Source organism: Pomacea canaliculata, linkage group LG1, assembly GCF_003073045.1.
Source record: "Pomacea canaliculata isolate SZHN2017 linkage group LG1, ASM307304v1, whole genome shotgun sequence".
Lineage (NCBI taxonomy): Eukaryota > Metazoa > Mollusca > Gastropoda > Architaenioglossa > Ampullariidae > Pomacea > Pomacea canaliculata.
The window spans coordinates 29,813,486-29,830,039 of record NC_037590.1 but is presented as its reverse complement, the minus strand read 5'-3'; the positions used below and the strand labels follow the sequence as shown (position 1 = coordinate 29,830,039).

General features: G+C 40.3%; 1 protein-coding gene across 12 annotated transcripts in view; it reads left to right on the top strand.

The window, feature by feature from the left end:
- The window catches only part of LOC112558212 (collagen alpha chain CG42342-like), a 99,474-nt gene that overhangs the window by 77,650 nt on the left and 5,270 nt on the right, over nt 1–16,554 (top strand). For 5 of the 12 annotated variants that reach the window (XM_025228550.1, XM_025228541.1, XM_025228615.1 and 2 more), the window contains 11 exons: nt 974–1,063; nt 1,330–1,374; nt 1,748–1,780; nt 2,144–2,179; nt 2,492–2,527; nt 3,611–3,655; nt 4,746–4,808; nt 7,349–7,435; nt 7,745–7,786; nt 9,498–9,551; nt 13,105–13,225. In XM_025228550.1, the coding sequence (XP_025084335.1) occupies nt 974–1,063; nt 1,330–1,374; nt 1,748–1,780; nt 2,144–2,179; nt 2,492–2,527; nt 3,611–3,655; nt 4,746–4,808; nt 7,349–7,435; nt 7,745–7,786; nt 9,498–9,551; nt 13,105–13,221 (648 nt within the window). In that variant the 3' untranslated portion in view covers nt 13,222–13,225. Of the gene's footprint in view, nt 1–973; nt 1,064–1,329; nt 1,375–1,747; nt 1,781–2,143; nt 2,180–2,491; nt 2,528–3,610; nt 3,656–4,745; nt 4,809–7,348; nt 7,436–7,744; nt 7,787–9,497; nt 9,552–11,197; nt 11,282–13,104; nt 13,226–16,554 lie in introns of all 12 variants that reach the window. The other 7 variants (XM_025228557.1, XM_025228568.1, XM_025228563.1 and 4 more) reach the window with 7 other exon arrangements.

Sequence of the window (16,554 nt, the reverse complement as noted above, 5' to 3'; positions counted from 1 at the left end):
GTAAAGAGATTGATTATTCCAGTTATGAATTATTTCTGCGCTGAGGGATTTCATACAGTTGCACTCCGTTTCCCTGTTGGTTAGACACGTGATCGCCTTAAAACATCACCATTCTTTGTTACTGTGATCCTTCAAATCCTACTCGACATTTTCTCGACTATCCTCCTTTTTTTTTTTTTTTTTTTTTTTTTTTTGCACCTAGACATCTCCTACCCATTGAAATCTTGCATAGCAAACGTAGTGTAGGTAGCAAACGGTGTCAGAGATCAGCCTCTATCGTTTTTGTTTGTTTGTTTGTTTTTTCTCAGCTCGTTCAAACCAAATGCTTTATTCCTACATTTCTTCTTTCAAACTCTCTGACTAGAGACCAGAAGAAAGCCAACATTAACAAGGACAAGGACCTTTGGCATAAAGCATCAGTTACTTTAGCCCCATAGTCTAGACTTCGGAAATAAAACCATGACAGGGTGTATGTACTTGGCGTACTACTCTCCACAATTTGGCAGTTTCAAATTGTCCGCACATGCAGTGTCGTTAAAACAGCTTTAACTGTGTTTATTTGAATCACACAAAGTCGTTGTCACGAGCACCAAGCCCTAAACGTTTGGCACTCTTTGGCATGTTGATGCACCATTGTTTCCTTTAGTGTTAACAATTCCTATGTGAGGACACTGAAGTCACTTTTGTCTTTCACCATCTTACAACCCATTTGTAAATTTCGTAAAATCTGGACCTTGATGGCACCTGGACTTAATACAGTTACAGATTAACATGCTTCTTTCAAACTGTTTTTCAACGATAGCGGATATTTAATTTGTACACAACAAATAAATGTGTAGGCTAGATTTAAAAACAGAATTATATCGAATTCGTTTGAAGTTGTAAATCCGGGTTTTGTTAAGAAACGTTGCATCATCTCTACAGTTTCTGGAAATGGAAACTGGCGCTTACTGTATTTAACTCCTACATTCAGGGTGTTCCTGGTCTGAAGGGAGATAAGGGCGAGATGGGACCGCCCGGTTTACCGGGCATGATCGGACCACCCGGCCTTCCTGGGCCTCCTGTGAGTTGCCTCCCCTGGTTTAGTGAGCAGTTGTCGGTCCTTGCTAGAATATTCATCAGCTTTGTTTTCGATTTAATTATTGTGCTTCATACTAGATGGTTCGAACCTTCGTTAAGCAATATTGTAAAACCCTATAGGGGGATTATAAATTAAAATTTCTTCCACACACTTTGAGTCAGAAGGTAGAAAAGGTTTAATGCCGGTCATGTTTCTGTTGATGCAGAGAGAGTTGTTTGTAATTATTGTCACCCGTGCTCTGTTGCTAGGGGGAGCCAGGTACTGTAGAGGGTGGAGGAGGCAGTGGTGAAGGGGTAAGCTGTTTTCCTCCCATTCTATGTTTTCATTGGAAATATTTGTCAGGAGAAAATTTTTGTGAAGGTTTTCTTTCATCTCATTTTGTATACATTTTCGTCAATTCAAAGATTCCCAGTCGCGGTTCGCTATGGTCTAATGAATGTTATACATATTTCTGCATTGACACTGGGAAAATCAATTTATCTCATTGTTTGAAAAAAACTGTAATCATTATAAACGCTGTAAAAGATTCTGATCAGATTTGTTTGCTGTAGCAAGTGTCTGGTACTTGCTTGAAGTGTAGATAAATACCTGGCCGTTGTACTGCCAGAACCTCAACAAGGTATTTGTTGACGATCACTCAGACCCTTCCCTCCCTGTGTGTTTCAGCTGCCCGGGCCCCCAGGTCCCCCCGGCCCCATGGTGAGTTGCCCTTAAGCTGGAGACTGTCATCATCCCACATGAATTTTCTTTTCATTTCACATAAGCAGACGAACTGTTTGCAAATATCTTAGGTTAACAGCAATCGAGTCTTTAGTATCTACTGTGGGGTTTGCGGGGGATGTGGTATCTTAAAGCGACCCAATATGGAAATGCTTTATCATAATCCATCAAAATGGTTTTCTATATAATTACATGCTGAGGAAATATTTTACATCTTAATGACATAATTTAACGAAAACGAGCATTTCTGAGTGAAGCACTAACGAATATTCTGCTTTAAAAAGAAATATGTTGGCATTTTGTGAAAATGCTTCAAATGACCCTGGGCTGTATGTTTACCAGGGACCAATGGGACTACAGGGGCCACCAGGTATTAAGGTATTGTTACTGTTTATATAACAAAGAAATATCAGAGTCTTCCTAAAATGTCTTTGCCCATTCGAATTTTTCAGTCGTCTGTGTTTTAGTAGTTTTAAATACAAGTTTACTAGAAACTCTCTCAAAAAAACTTTTTAAAAAAAAAGTCAAATAAAGTGACTACTTTTCGGCTGATCGAGACTGAAATGACAAAAGGCCTTAAGATATTCACGATATTACTAAACTAGTTGTAAACCAACTTGTCTTGGCTTTAAACGACTCTTAATGGTGGCTTGAGAGAGAGAGATATCAGTCAGTGATTGGTCGTTTCAGGGTGATCGCGGACCTCCAGGCTTGAAAGGTGACCTAGTAAGTTGGTTTCTGATCATTCTCCATTAACATAGTATTGTTGTATTCGAAATAACAGCACTTTGAGCATGCCTTTTAATGCACACCAGTCTCTCTCTGTCGGTGTTTTTCAACCATAACAAATGGGACTACAACTTTGTTGTCGCAGGGACTTTAACTTTTGTTTTTTTGCACGGGTGTCAACCATTGTGGCTAATGTTTCTGGCAGTGTGTTTGCATGTATTTTTCCATTCTCTGCATGATTGTTTCAGTGCAGTTGATGGCTTCTTAATGCTTTGTTTCATATTTGTTTTTTTAAGTTATCAGACTTTTGGGGGTGTAGATGTCAGAGGTGCATGATTTCCATTGGTGTTTTCTGTCACTGGCTGCAAGTAGACTAGGAACTTCGCATGAGTCATGTGTTGCTCCGTATAACTTCTCCTGTCTGAGGCTGCACTATATTGAAAAGGTTTTCTTGAACTGGTTTTATCTTTTTTTGGATGAAGTGGGTTCATGCTTCGTTTTTAACTTTGGTGTTTCGGAATGATTGTAGAAGTGAGACAACAGATGCTGGGCTGAATGCATTGTAGCCGTCCATTAAATGTTCGTGAATTTTTATTTCATTATATCTGTACTTACTGTTTCAACATAACCTCTGCATGGAATATCTTTTACCGACATGTTAGTGTTCTCAGTGATGCCTACTTACTTCTCTGCAAAGTCACTTTCTTAGTTAATCTTTCAAAGAATGTAGTCTGAGCGCAGTTTCAATAAGACTGGTCGTTTAGTGTGAGTTGTGAGATTTTAAAAAACATTTATTTTGCTTAAAATGTTGTTTTGACAAACTGCAGTCACCAGTTTAAGACAGCTGATTAACAGTTGGATAAAAATGTTTGTCGGTTTCTTCAATAAAAATACATTAATCAGCCTTTTGTGTTAAAAGTCGGTTAATAGACACTTAGAAATTTCAAGGAACGAAGCTGTCTGCGGTAACCACAAGAGAGTATGATTACAAGACTAAGCTTTAAACATCTTTATTTTTAAGCTTTTTTTAAAGCTTTGCCGGCCATTATTGTATTTGACCAGGCTCTCATTTTTTAACAGGGTACAAAAGGTGATGCAGGACCCCCTGGTTCCATTGGCTTGCCAGTAAGTGTGTTTTCTCTCAGCATGATTAATGGATGCCCACTTTTTTCTACCAGATACTTCCTGCAAGAAGATGGCTCCGCCTACTGTCTGCTTTGCGATGCTGACTCCTTCACAACTGTTATGACTGACCAGTTATGTCAGAAAACGTGTTTTTTGTCTTGTTTTAACTGGTTATGGTTGCCGTTGTGAGAACCGATGTTTGGTTATCTTGTGTGATAAGCTTTTAGTGCGTGTTCCTTGCCCACTTGTGATTTTTGCAAAAGCCTTGTGTGATGCAGCGATTAACTAAATATATTAAAAAGAGAGAGAGAGAGGAGATGAAGAACCGACAGCGCTTTGATCTTTGTGAGGTCACTGCATCGTTCATTCCACAATTAACCCATTGCTGCTGTGTTTTCTATTTTTAAAAAACATGGAAGATAGTAGCAGATGACATGACACCTTATTGGGACTGCCGAACTTTTAGCCTCGTATTCAAGACTAGGGCAATCGACTGTTCTTGTTACTTTGAGCCCACAGTGTCTCAAATGGACCTGCATTAAAAGACAAGACCACAGGGCGATGCCCCCTTATTTTCCCGTCAGTTTTTCTCTTCCAATGAGAATCGCAAATTTTTTACTACATCAATTTACATTATTGCTGCAAAAGTCTATAATATTAAAGTAAGTAATCGATTTTGATAAGTTTGACATATACTGTCTCAAAGGAACAAAACCCCTAAAAAAGAAAAAAAATGAGGAGGAGGATAAGAAGGAGAAAAGAAAGAATTCCTTGCTTCGGAATCTGACTCGCGGTTAATTATGTAGGGTGTATTTTGGGGAGTCTTGTATCAGATCTTATCTTTCGTCTGGCAAATGTGCTTTCACTGTCATCAGCGTGATCGTGACAATAATCCGAAAAAAAGTATCCCGGCTTGTGTGAGAGAAAAATGGGCAATAACTCTGACAGTGAAAGGATGAACCTTTTTTTGAAGTACAGTAATAGTAACACGTGACAGCTTTAACGATGCCCTTCAGATGTCCTAATATCATTATACCATGCGACTGTACCAACAGCAATATCCTTACGATGTACTCTTAATTGCGTGTAGGGAGCCATTGGTCTACCCGGTATGAGGGGCCAAAAAGGGGAAGTGGGTGACGCTGGTCCTCCGGTGAGTGCCCTCCCCTTCCATATTACCTATGCATGGCAGCATCTCCTTAGTCGATAACTATGTTTTCTGTGAGAAGAAACTATTCCATTCCTCTCTAGAGAAACGTTTTTCGTTATTTTTCTCTTGTGCGTCTACAATATTATGTTTCAATTTTCTCTTGCAACATGCATGAAATTAGTGTTTTTTTATTATTATCATTATTCATTTCATGTTGCCTGTTTCAACGACATAAATTGAACAAGTAAATACTTTTCTCGGCTTGTTCTGCTCCAAGGTTTTTCCAAAGAATAAAATACCAGGATTAATGATAAAAATGGAGAATACAAACAAAGTGTTTGGTAGATGCGACCTGTCAGTGAAACAGAATGTGTGAGGTTCAAGTCTGACCTTAGTCTCCCCCACGAATACTTCCAAATCCATCTCCTTTGTAATACAACAATCAAGCCAACAGTAATCAGGTGGGAGAGGGTAGCTGTAGGCTGCTCAGGTAGGGGTTCGTTCTGTTGATTGAGGGCACAGACTCATACATTGCCGGCCTTTAAAGAAAAGTTTTCTTCCGTCCACTTTCTGTTCTCGGTCTCCACCCGCCATCACTTGTACCCATCTGTAGGATACCAATATGCAGAGTGAGTTTCTATGCCTGCTGCATGCAATAGGCGGGACGCTCTTTTATGTTGGAGCAGTCACACTACACCATCAAAGACAAAATCTCTTAAATCTCGGGTATGTTTTGTAATGGTGCGTTTTGGAAAGTGATAACATCAGCCTGGTATCCAGATAGTACCCTGCGTCTATACTGGAACTGTTGTAAGATGACTGACACCCACAAGATGCCCACAGCTATGTGTAGTGTAAATAGCTTTACAAATAACTTACTAAAGACAAAACAACAAACTTTTCCCACATTATTTTGTAAGCAATGATGTGAAACCCTACATGTGAGAAAAATGGAGGCGATGCTTTGTCAGCGATTTGTGCCGAAAAATTATTATTTTAGGAAAAAAATATCGCGAACTCTAGAACTTTCAAGTCCCTTAAAATTATGATCCAGAGACAACACAGGTTTGCTTCCGTTTACATACTCGCATGTGTTGTTGTTTATCTTCACTGAATGTTGTTTCACTGCCTTCTTAACATGTATCCGGCATGCTGCATGTGGGGACTGTTGTACACTAGTAGTTCCTTTTTCTCCTCTCTTCCAGAATAAAGAGCCCTGGAAGCTGAAAAGACACAGTAAAATAAATGATAAAATATTAATTATCTGTTCAATTTGTTGTTGCTTGCTGCTGTTGCAGCCTTTCTGGTGTTGCTGTAGTCCCTTTGTTAACAGTAGCGGTTATCAGTGATTCTCCTACAGAATCTCTGCGATGTCTTTTTTTTTAGTATGAGAATGTTTTCCTGATGTCGATGTTCTTTTATAACTCTTGTAAGCTTTTAAAAATTTTAAAACTTACCCAACCCCTATCGGTATTGATGGCTTCACATTTGTTATTGCTTTGTGGGATTTTTTTTTTTTTTTTACACAACACCATTGTATTTTGTCTTTTTTGTTTGACATATTTTAAGCTACAACCTTTTAGGCAGAAAGCACCTGAGATTTGTGTCTGTCATAACAGCTGCTGTATTTATTGCCTAATTCAGTTTTTTAAAACTTTTGAGCAAAAATAGAATAAAACAAATAATTCTACTTGTTAAAAAAATCATTTTATTTTTTGAGCAGAACATTTTGGCTAATTTGAAAACTGAGATGGTTTTGCTCGAGAAAAAATGTGTGTAGAGGAATAAAGAGTGCTAACAGCTGTTTACAATACTGCTGACACTTGTTGTTGCTTGAATGAATAACAATTAATGTTTGTTGATAGCAGCCGTCTGATGGCGCAGGTCTGTTTTGCTGAATTTCGCATGTCACGTGCGCTAATATTTCGAGTTATTTTGACAGCTCGAGTGAAAGTTGTCTTTCCTGACATTTTATTTTGCCTGGATGTACTTCAACATGTCTGTCAGCTAGCAAGCTTATCTTGTGAAATCCCATTATTTATTTTTTTAAAGTATCGCTCAATTAAAACACAGAAAATGGGTCAACTGAGTTGCCTTTCGAAGGTAATTGTAATATTATTCTTTCCGTGTTCCTGATTTAAACTGCAGCAGTTTATACCTTGTGGTTAGTGACATTTGTAGTAAATCTTGCACTAATGTTATTAATAATCGCAAGCAATTTTGCGTTATTTTCTTTAAGTATATATTTATATGAAATAGTATGTAGCATACATAGATAGATTAATATTAACTTTAACATAAAAAAAGACAAACTTAATTTGCAATGTTGATTTCTTGTGTAGTAAATTTGCGTGAACATTCAAGATGAATATTCTATGCAATAAAATCGATGCTTAGAACTTGTTTACTGGGAAAAGTGTATTTTGCATCCGCCGAACGATGCATGAAAAGTGACATGAATTCATGTACCTTTAATTCATTAAGTGTGTAGGTCTTACTGTCAGTTATTGACTGTCCCTTTAATCGTTCATTGCTGCTTACAGGGGCCCCCTGGCCCACCCGGTCCGATGGGCACAGCTGATGGCCCGTGCGCGTGTCAAAAGGGGGACAAAGGTGATCGAGGAGAACAGGTGAGAATCTGAATTGTTTTTTAATTAAGATGATGAGTTTATGGAAGAGAAGATCGACGATGATAGAAATTTTAGTGAATGTGAGAGGTTTCTTTTGACTTTGACGTGTTGTTCAATCCATGCTGATGACAGCTGCTCATCTCAGGGTGGGTTTTTTTGGTATGTTTGTATGTTTATTTACTTGCTAGTGTTGTGTACTGTGTGCTGAAAATCACTCGTGATTTTACACACAGCTCATTGGGTGTTATTCTTAGAACGCCGAGCACACTTATAGACAGATAGCTTTGTATGTAAGTTGTCTGATTTTAGGGTATTGGGGTACCTGGAGGTCAAGGCCCACCTGGTGGAGAGGTGAGACACGGTGCTTGAGATCTCCTAAGTGTCACTAATCCATCAGTGCCTAACATTGTGACAATGACATTTCGTTGGGGAAGAATTGCCCTATGAGTATTTCTTTGTGGGGTACGGGAGGCAGAGGAAAGTGACACTTGTTTGCGTTGCATTTTTGACCAATAGTAGTGCTGTAATAACCCCTTCCTGTGTTCAAGTCCACGTAGAGGTGCATGTCATTTACTTCTTTCCACCCCTTTCTCACTCTTCAATTTCCCATCTCTCGAGTCTTCAGTTTAGTAGGTTACCCCCTCCTCTCTCGTTCTTTTTTTTTTATATGTGCATGATACTGAAAAATAGAGAGAAAATAAGAATGGATGAATAAATTAATAAACGAACGAATGATAAGGAACCTATGTGCATGCATTATGTTTCATTTCTCGCAAAGCATGAATAACTACGTGTGTGTGTGTGTGACATTATGAAAGCGAGGCTACTGTCAGCATGACTTGCAAACTGTTGAGCATGTGTAGCTAAAACTTGAGTATGAATCAGAAACTGGAGTAACTTTAGTGCCTTCAGTGGGCTTAAGGACCTCCATCACTGCACACATATCTGTGACCATGTCTGCCACTTCTAAATACGACGATTCGGGTCAATGTTTGTCCAAATATAACCGACTAGAACTGTTTGGTTCGAAAGGCCCTTAAGCACGTTGGTCGGTAGAAGAGGAGTTCACGCCCTTTGGCACTCACTCGTAAAGTGTTTTTTTTTTTTTTTAAAGTTAAACTGTTTTGTACTTTGACTGTCCAGACTACAGATTGGCAAAGATACGGGTGCTTCTTAACAAACGAATACTCTCAGCCACCCATTCACACAAGTCTTTCCGTGGCAAATGCTGTGTAATGCTCATTCCTATCAGTCAGTGTTAGTAACAGTAACGATGTCTCCCTGTAGTAAACTGCACCAACACGATACTGGGACAAATAAAAAAAAAAGGACAGAAGTACTACACTAAAGTAGAGCAGCGTGAGGGCGATTCACTCCCATGACAGTTGAGTCGTACATGAGATCGCCTGCTGATGCTGCAAAAGTCACACCAGTTCGATGACCTTTGACTTCTTAAATAGAGATAACCTCTGCTTTTTTTTGTGAGCGTTGATTGCTGGCTGTGACCGGGTCATGGATCTCTCACTTGCTAGTTGTTTTTTTTTTTTTTTTTACTACTTGTCACATCCTATGTAGCACTAAGCTTTTTTTTTTTTTTTTTTTTTTTTTTTTTTTTTTTGAACGATAGTGGAATTAATTCTGTTTAGCTAGAAGTCCACATTCACACGCATGAACATAGTAAATAAATACACAGAGTCTCTTTCTTTCACTGTCAGTGTTTGTGTGTGTGTGTATTTGTGTGCCTATGTGGTTATGTTGTGTGTGTGTGTATGCATTTTTGCGTATGTGTGTATTTGTCCCTTCCCCTCTCCGATTACACACACCCCACGCTCGCATATGACTTTATATATACAGGTTGTCAACAGTCTTATCTGTGCTGTAGACAATATTTTTTCGCTAATAAATGTCCTGTCCGTGTTCAATCACTATGATGGTAAATTTTATCCGTGATATATCCTTGGTTTTTTTTTTCCAAAACTGTAGGGCTGTTTGATGTTAGAAACGTGTGCATGTGGAGGGTGTTTTCATAAGACTAATAGTGAGTGGTGGGTGTTTGTTGCAGGGCAAGAGGGGTCGAAGAGGAAAGCGTGGCCGAAGAGGAGAGAAAGGAGATCCAGTTAGTGATATTTTTCATTTTCATTTTAATCTGTAACAAACCTAAATAACCATCAGGTCGTTTTGGATGATTGCAGCCTGAATTTCACTCGGCTCCGTTGCTTTACTTCCCCTAAGAACGTCTCGACTTTCCAAAGAATTTTCTCGACTCTTTCTCGTCCTCCAGCTTCTTATTAGACATTACTGCTGCCCACCCCTCACCTCTTTTAGCTTCCATCAAGTGGGGTACTTCTCTTATGCTTCCAGCATAAGAATCTAACCATTTTTTTTTTCTTTTTTCCCTTTTTTTTTTTTTTTTTTTTTTTTTTTTTTTTTGGTAAGAGTATTTTCTGTTCCCATATGACTTACGTCTTGATATGCATATAACGGTTTGTCTTGTTGCTGCCTTCATATTCTTTAATTGTTGTAGTTAAAACAACGATTTTGTTTCTGCCCAAAGCTTTAGTTTCTTTGCAGTAGACCGATTCCTTGTTCGCGGTGATTGTTTCAGCAATTATTATTTCTTTCTTTTGCGTTAACAGTGATTTTGTTGTTTCAAAGCTTATCATTTTCCTGGTTAACAGTGTTTTAAATTTCTTGCTTCGTAACGCTTTTTGGCTTTTTGGCTTTGTTAATGCTTTACGACAGTTTGAGTTTAAGATGTTAGGCTTTCTCTCGTAAACAAGAAACGTTTCAGTGGCAGTGACGACTGTTTACAATACCGTGTTGTTAAATGCGCATTAGACAACATAGTACCATGACCTTATTTTCTCCTCTTTTTTTTTCCCCTTTGTCTTGTCAAAACACTAGACATCTATATGGCCTTTGGGCTTTACACTTCTTTTCAAGAAATCCTCTGAATAATTTTGTTACACAAAACCATGTCATTTATCTTCCGTCAGTTAAATAACCAGTGATCCGTTTATCTCCCCCTTTCTGCCCCACCTCCCCTTGGTCGCTCAGCTTTTGCTGATGAACCTAGTCAGTGAAGCGAAGCGATGCCATTAGTAGCCTCCACAGCATCCCCGTCCAGTTTGTGCATTTACTATCTCCGACTTTTCCTTTGTAAAACCTCTTTACGGGGAGTCTTTCTCTGTCACTGTCTCTCCCTCCCACCCTGCCACCAACCCAACCCCCACTCTGATTCCGTCTTCGACCTTTTTCTACCTCCTTCTTTCACCTTTCCTCCTTCAGGCTGTCTCGCCACCCACCCCATATACTCCAAGAAGTCTGTCGTATTTACTGTAGTTGCGTTTTCTTGCCTATTTTTATGCCAAAATTTATTTTTCAGTTACATTATTAAGTACTTTAGGAAAGTAGTTGTTACCCTTGATTTTCTTCAATGCACATTGAGTTGCTTAGTTTTTTTGGGGCAGGGGTTGAATGGGATGCTTATATAGATGTCTGACCAAAGCATCAGAGTTCCCTCCCCTTAACTCTTTTGGGGGGTCCATCTGCCTCAGTAAACGTTTCCTCGATTGTTGCCTGCTATTTCCTCCTGACATAAATAATCCCCTGCAATGCTCTTGTTTTTGCCTTTACGTTCACACCCGGCTACCCCTCCTGTCCTCTCCCCATCCCCACCCCGTTCCGTTCTGATGTTTCTGGCTGGCCGTCTCTCTGTCGCTGACTAACCGCTTCAGTGCTGGCATGGCTGTCCATCCACAGGGCAGCCCGGGGTTAGACGCTCCCTGCCCACTCGGGCATGACGGCCTGCCTCTGCCCGGCTGTGGGGGGGTTTTGCCGGAGAAGGTAACGCTTACCCGTTCTTTGCATTGCTACCTGTCTGCATGGAGCATGGTCTCACCTGGGGCACTTGGTCCGCACGTCTGCTTGTTTTTCATCAAGTCGTGCATCTTCTAATAATTGTAATTTTTTTCCTATCTCTCCCCTTCTTTTTTGCATGCATGATTTGAGATCTACATGGTTTTGTGCACTATATGTTTGCTAAATATTACATCTATATGTTTACGAAATATTACATCTGTTCACTTAACCTCGTGACAGAGAAAGGGACGGGGTTATTGAGCACAACGCATCGTTTAATTTTGCGTGAATCAAAGTGTGTTGTACTAAGCTGTAAAGTTTATGTGGCATTTCGTAACTTTATTGCTTTGAAGGTCTTGTGGGATGCAATTTTTTTTTTAAGTAACTGGATAAACCGCAAAGCAAGATTCTTTCCCAAAATCTGGATGAACAGTGTTCACCTACCCACCCCCTTCAGTTCCCCATCTCTTCTCCAAGTTAGCTGCACTTTGCTCATAGAACACACTACTGGCGCCTAGAACATACTGTTGGATTCTAGAACACACTGTTGGTTCCTGCAACCTCCACATTTCTGCGGGCGTCCTCCGCAGTCCACGTTCAACACTCGGCAATATGAGCGTCTTCATCTCCACGTCGCAATAGTCGCACTTGCGTCAGTGTCACGTGATACAAGATATTGCTGAAGGTGGTAACTGGATCAGTGCCTCAAGAGGGAAGGTGTCAATGGTCAACTTTTTTTTTTTGGCAGACGATGGAAGAGATTCTGCCATTATTTAAAAATAATAAACCTTGGCGCCAGTGCTACAGTGTTGCTGAGGCACTTCTATATCAAGTGTCACCGAAAGAAGTTTTAGCAGACAGCACAGTCTATTCTGAGGCTGGTACATGGCAGGCATTCAAGGACTATAAACCTGGTGCACAGCACGAAGCTAGATGTTAGCTAGGTAGCTAAAGTCTGGCAATCAGCTGAGCTAAGCATACTTTATGAACATTTTACCTGACTGCCTCGCTGGTCCTCGTTAAAGGACCCTCTATGCTAAGCAGCACCAAAGTGGCTTATTCAGTAATCTAGCATCGACTTGAGCTCTGCTGGATCATGGTATGGTAGCATGATTATGCTAAAGCCTCGCTGAAATGTTAAGTGTGCATGTCTTGTTGTTTTGTTATTGGCTTGAGCGCATCTCCGTCATGTGACTATATTGTTTGTGAGGTTTGTCTTCACTTCTAATGCACTTCACTTTTTGTCCCCATTAATACCTTGCAAAACTTGTTGACAGTGGGAGTCTGCACGAAGACTGTAAAATGCAAGTTAGTAAAAGCAGGACAATGTCTGGCTTGCGTTTGTTGCTAGCTGCGGCCTCACGTGCACTGAAAACATCGTTTTATGTTTGCCTTGCTAGGTAAATTAGAAACAGGCTTAGGACAACCTAGCATCATAAACACAATGGTTTATATTTCAACAGAAACATGCAAACCAGTTCTTGACAACCAGTCCATGCGGTACCCAACTAGAAAATGAGTTGCAAAGGCGGGAGCTTTTTGTTCTGGAATTAACAGGTTACTAGAAGGTTAAAGATCAAAAGTCAAACATCTTGTTGTATACAGCGATCCCGCGACATTGTGCTGCATGGAGGAAATATACTAAGTGTTAGTGCCAGAATCCTGTCTACTACAAAGACACCTTCTGCCAGCTGTTGGTCAGTGAATTCTACGTGCAGACTGCTAATGTACCGTGAACAGTGTCCCCTTGCATGAATCTCCAGTATACATGCATGTGCCCTTGAATGTTGTTTGCCTGTGTTCTGTAGGGCATGCCTGGTCTAGATTCGCCTTGCTCCCTTGACCAAAATGGCTTACCATTGCCCGGATGTGGCGAAACTCGAAGAGCAACATCTACGAACCTTGAAGGACGAGCCTATCCGTAGAAAGGTGGGTTTGTCTGTGTTCAGGACCGATGCTACCCACCGCTCTATCCCTTCCCCCTCTTGCCGACAATCTTGTGTCCTAAACTAATATTATGTTTTTAACATTGACTTACTTTTAATTGATTTCGATCATTCTACTTGTCTTCTTCTTTGCACATAAGGTCCATTTTGAAACACGTGTACTCTTGATTGTGAAATCCTTGCACGTAGTAAGCATACATGGAGATGTGTATATCACAAAGAATATTTAATAATTTCTAAATTTTAATTTGATTACACTTGTTCCTTTTAGAAAATGTGGAGAACGATGTAGTGTTTGTCTTTATTTATTATTGTGGCAATGTTCTTGCATGCCAGAAATTTTTTTGTAAATATATCGCAAAATATCTTAGTTTTACATAATATTTATGTCAACTTTTCCTTCATAAGAGATGGTTAAGCTTTCAGTGATTCGAAAATCGTTTGAGTAATGTCTGTTGCTGATAGTCCTTACCTGGTTATTTTTATGCCAATGCTTCATTCTGGATTCATACTCCACTAATGCCTATGACATATATATATAATAAGACAAATTTATTGCAAGCATGGTTGTTTTTTTTTAATTTCGTGTAGCATGCAGACTATTTTCACAAATTTGTATCTTTATCAGTATGATTTTTCATCGGTTTTATTTTAGACTTTCTTGATGCATGTTGCTTAGGAAATATTGAGAATAATAGAAAAATCGACCTTTAGAAAATTAAGTGTAATCATATCAATGACTGTGTATACAGCCTTTAACATTCCAGCGTCCAGATACGGAGCCAACTGTTAAAGTTTACTTTTATTGCTGACCTGTTAAATGTATATCCGCTTAACTTACTTTATATTCTACATTTTCAGTAATGGTGAGTTTTCTACAATAACTGTTTTCAATGTATCTGCGAATAACGTTGTTGCCTTTTGTTTTCTGTTTTGTTTGTGCTGTTTGTTTGTTTGGTTTTTGGTTATTGGTGGGGGGGGGGTTGGGGTGGGGGGGGTCTATTTGATGATATTGATCGGAAGGGCGGAGGGGCAGTGTTTATGTATCGTTCTTGAAACAGCCAAAAACAGCAGCCTTCTCTGACACCCTGATGTTAGATTTAAATATAAGTATGCAAATTTAAATAAAGAATTTTTACTACAAACGTACTTTCATTGGCACTGGAGAGTTCAGGAATTTTTTTAGTGGTTGTGCAGAGACAGAACAAGATAACGGGGGACTGACTGGTTAGCTCACACTGTAGGCGCCACGCGAAGATTACTCCGATCAGATGAAGTAGAGTGCTTTCCCTGCAACACTGGACTGTACATGTATCTTGACAACTAGTGAGGTCTTCTGGCTAAAGTGCATGCTACATTCAAGCTCGGCAACTCAGTAGCATCTGTTGTGTCCGTCTTGACCTCCTCACGCTCTCCGGTCACATTTTTCGGTCACACACTCCAGTCACGCTCTGTTCACTCTCCCACTCACGCCCTCCGATCCTCTCGACAAATGATCGACTGAAGAGATAAATACAGACCCGCTCATGCAAGGTCAACTGCCCATTTGACTTGCATTTCCTCTTTAACTAAGAGAGAGCAAGGGGGAGGACAAGGATAAAAAGGCTGAAACTCTAACAGTTTCATCAAACAGATCGAACATCCATGTTTCCTAAGGGATGATCGCCTTGACATATTTATATGTCATTTATTTGTATTTATGCATCATACGGCTATGAACTATTCACAAACTCATGTCTGTCAGCACATGCAGTCAACTGCTGTTTATCGTTTCATATGTTAAAAAAACTCCTTTCATCCATAATACTATGTGCGTTTCACCAAGAATCGGTCCTGGTTTCTTGCATTCGTAGACAACCCAGCTCAGGTTTCTATGGCGCACCGTCTTACTCGTCGAAAGATGTTAGGAGCGATGCAACTCGGTTGTTTACAACGATGTTTGGGAGTGCCAAGTGTTTCTATCCACTTATATCAGATGTTTACCGCGAGTTGTTCGAGAAGTGGTTGTCAAGTGTTTGTAGCGAGGTATTTGAATTATTGTTGTGGTTTTGTCTTATCATTTTCTTCTTTTTTTAAATAGTTTTTGCACGTTTTGAGCTTTGTCCTGGCTCGAGACAACAAGTTTTTCCATTCCTTCTTGATTAATCCAGGGATTCGCTATGGTTGCACTTTTGACTAACATGAGCAGGTCTGACCTTAACATCAGCGCACTCGTTCACTCGAAGGGTCGACAGATTGGAAAGGGATATCATCGAGTCGCATGCACCGACCGGTACATAATCACGCACGTTACTCGGGTGCAATGCATGCTGAGTCCGGCCCCCGTGGCCCTGGCTCACCTTTGTAACACGTGTGAAGATCAGCAGAAGCTCAATGGACGAGGTACACCTGGCCGGGACAGAGTGTTGTGGGCAAGTTCGTGACATCCGTGACAGTGATCTCCGCAGCAATCGTCTGCATCCCTCGCCAAGATAAACAGGGGGCGATAAATATCAGATCATGTTGGTCAGATCAGTGTCCTTTGAAAGTAAAGCATCATTGAAGACAGGGTAATGTAGCGAACAACAAAACGCCCTATGAGTAAAAAAAAGTAACTTTTAGACCAATGATGTGCCTGATGGTTGCGCATTTTTAAGTTTATTTCTACTATTACTGCATATAATGTGCGTGAAGGAAGCATGCAGCAAGGGAAGACTGGTTTGACAGTTTGCACGTCTCTCTCTCTTTGTCTGCGCGTGCACCCAGATGATTGCAAAATGTGACAGACACAGACCAAAGACGAGGACATCCAACACTTCTTTTCAAAGAATAGGAAATGCAATGACGTGGAGGGAGTATTATTAGCAACAGAACGTTGGACCAAAACTAAGTAGGATAGATAACGAGGGTGGCGGATATGGAGATGAAGCGGCTAGGGGCTAGGTCAACAGCTAGGTCAGAGAAACGGGTCATGATCAAGGTCAATGGAGTGTCGACTTTGATATACCGTCGGCAGCAGCTGCAACAACAGCATAGTGAAGCGACCTGTTGACACGTGTGCTAACCTTGACATCATCAGCCCCTGTATGGTCCCTGAAGGTTGCCCTGCTCGCAGGTGCCGTCGCGGTTTGCGCTGGTCTTGAATCAAGTCGTCGTTGTTCCCAGCGACCGCAGTGATTTTACTGTATATTTTACTTGTTACTATGGTCTGTCAGTGTAACCTTCCATCCCTCCCTCCTTTAGCTGTAAACAGCTGTGGCACAAACAGCTGTCTCCGACGCCACTCACAACACCTGATAATGAGCTCCGGTTATAATATGTTCTGTGATTGGC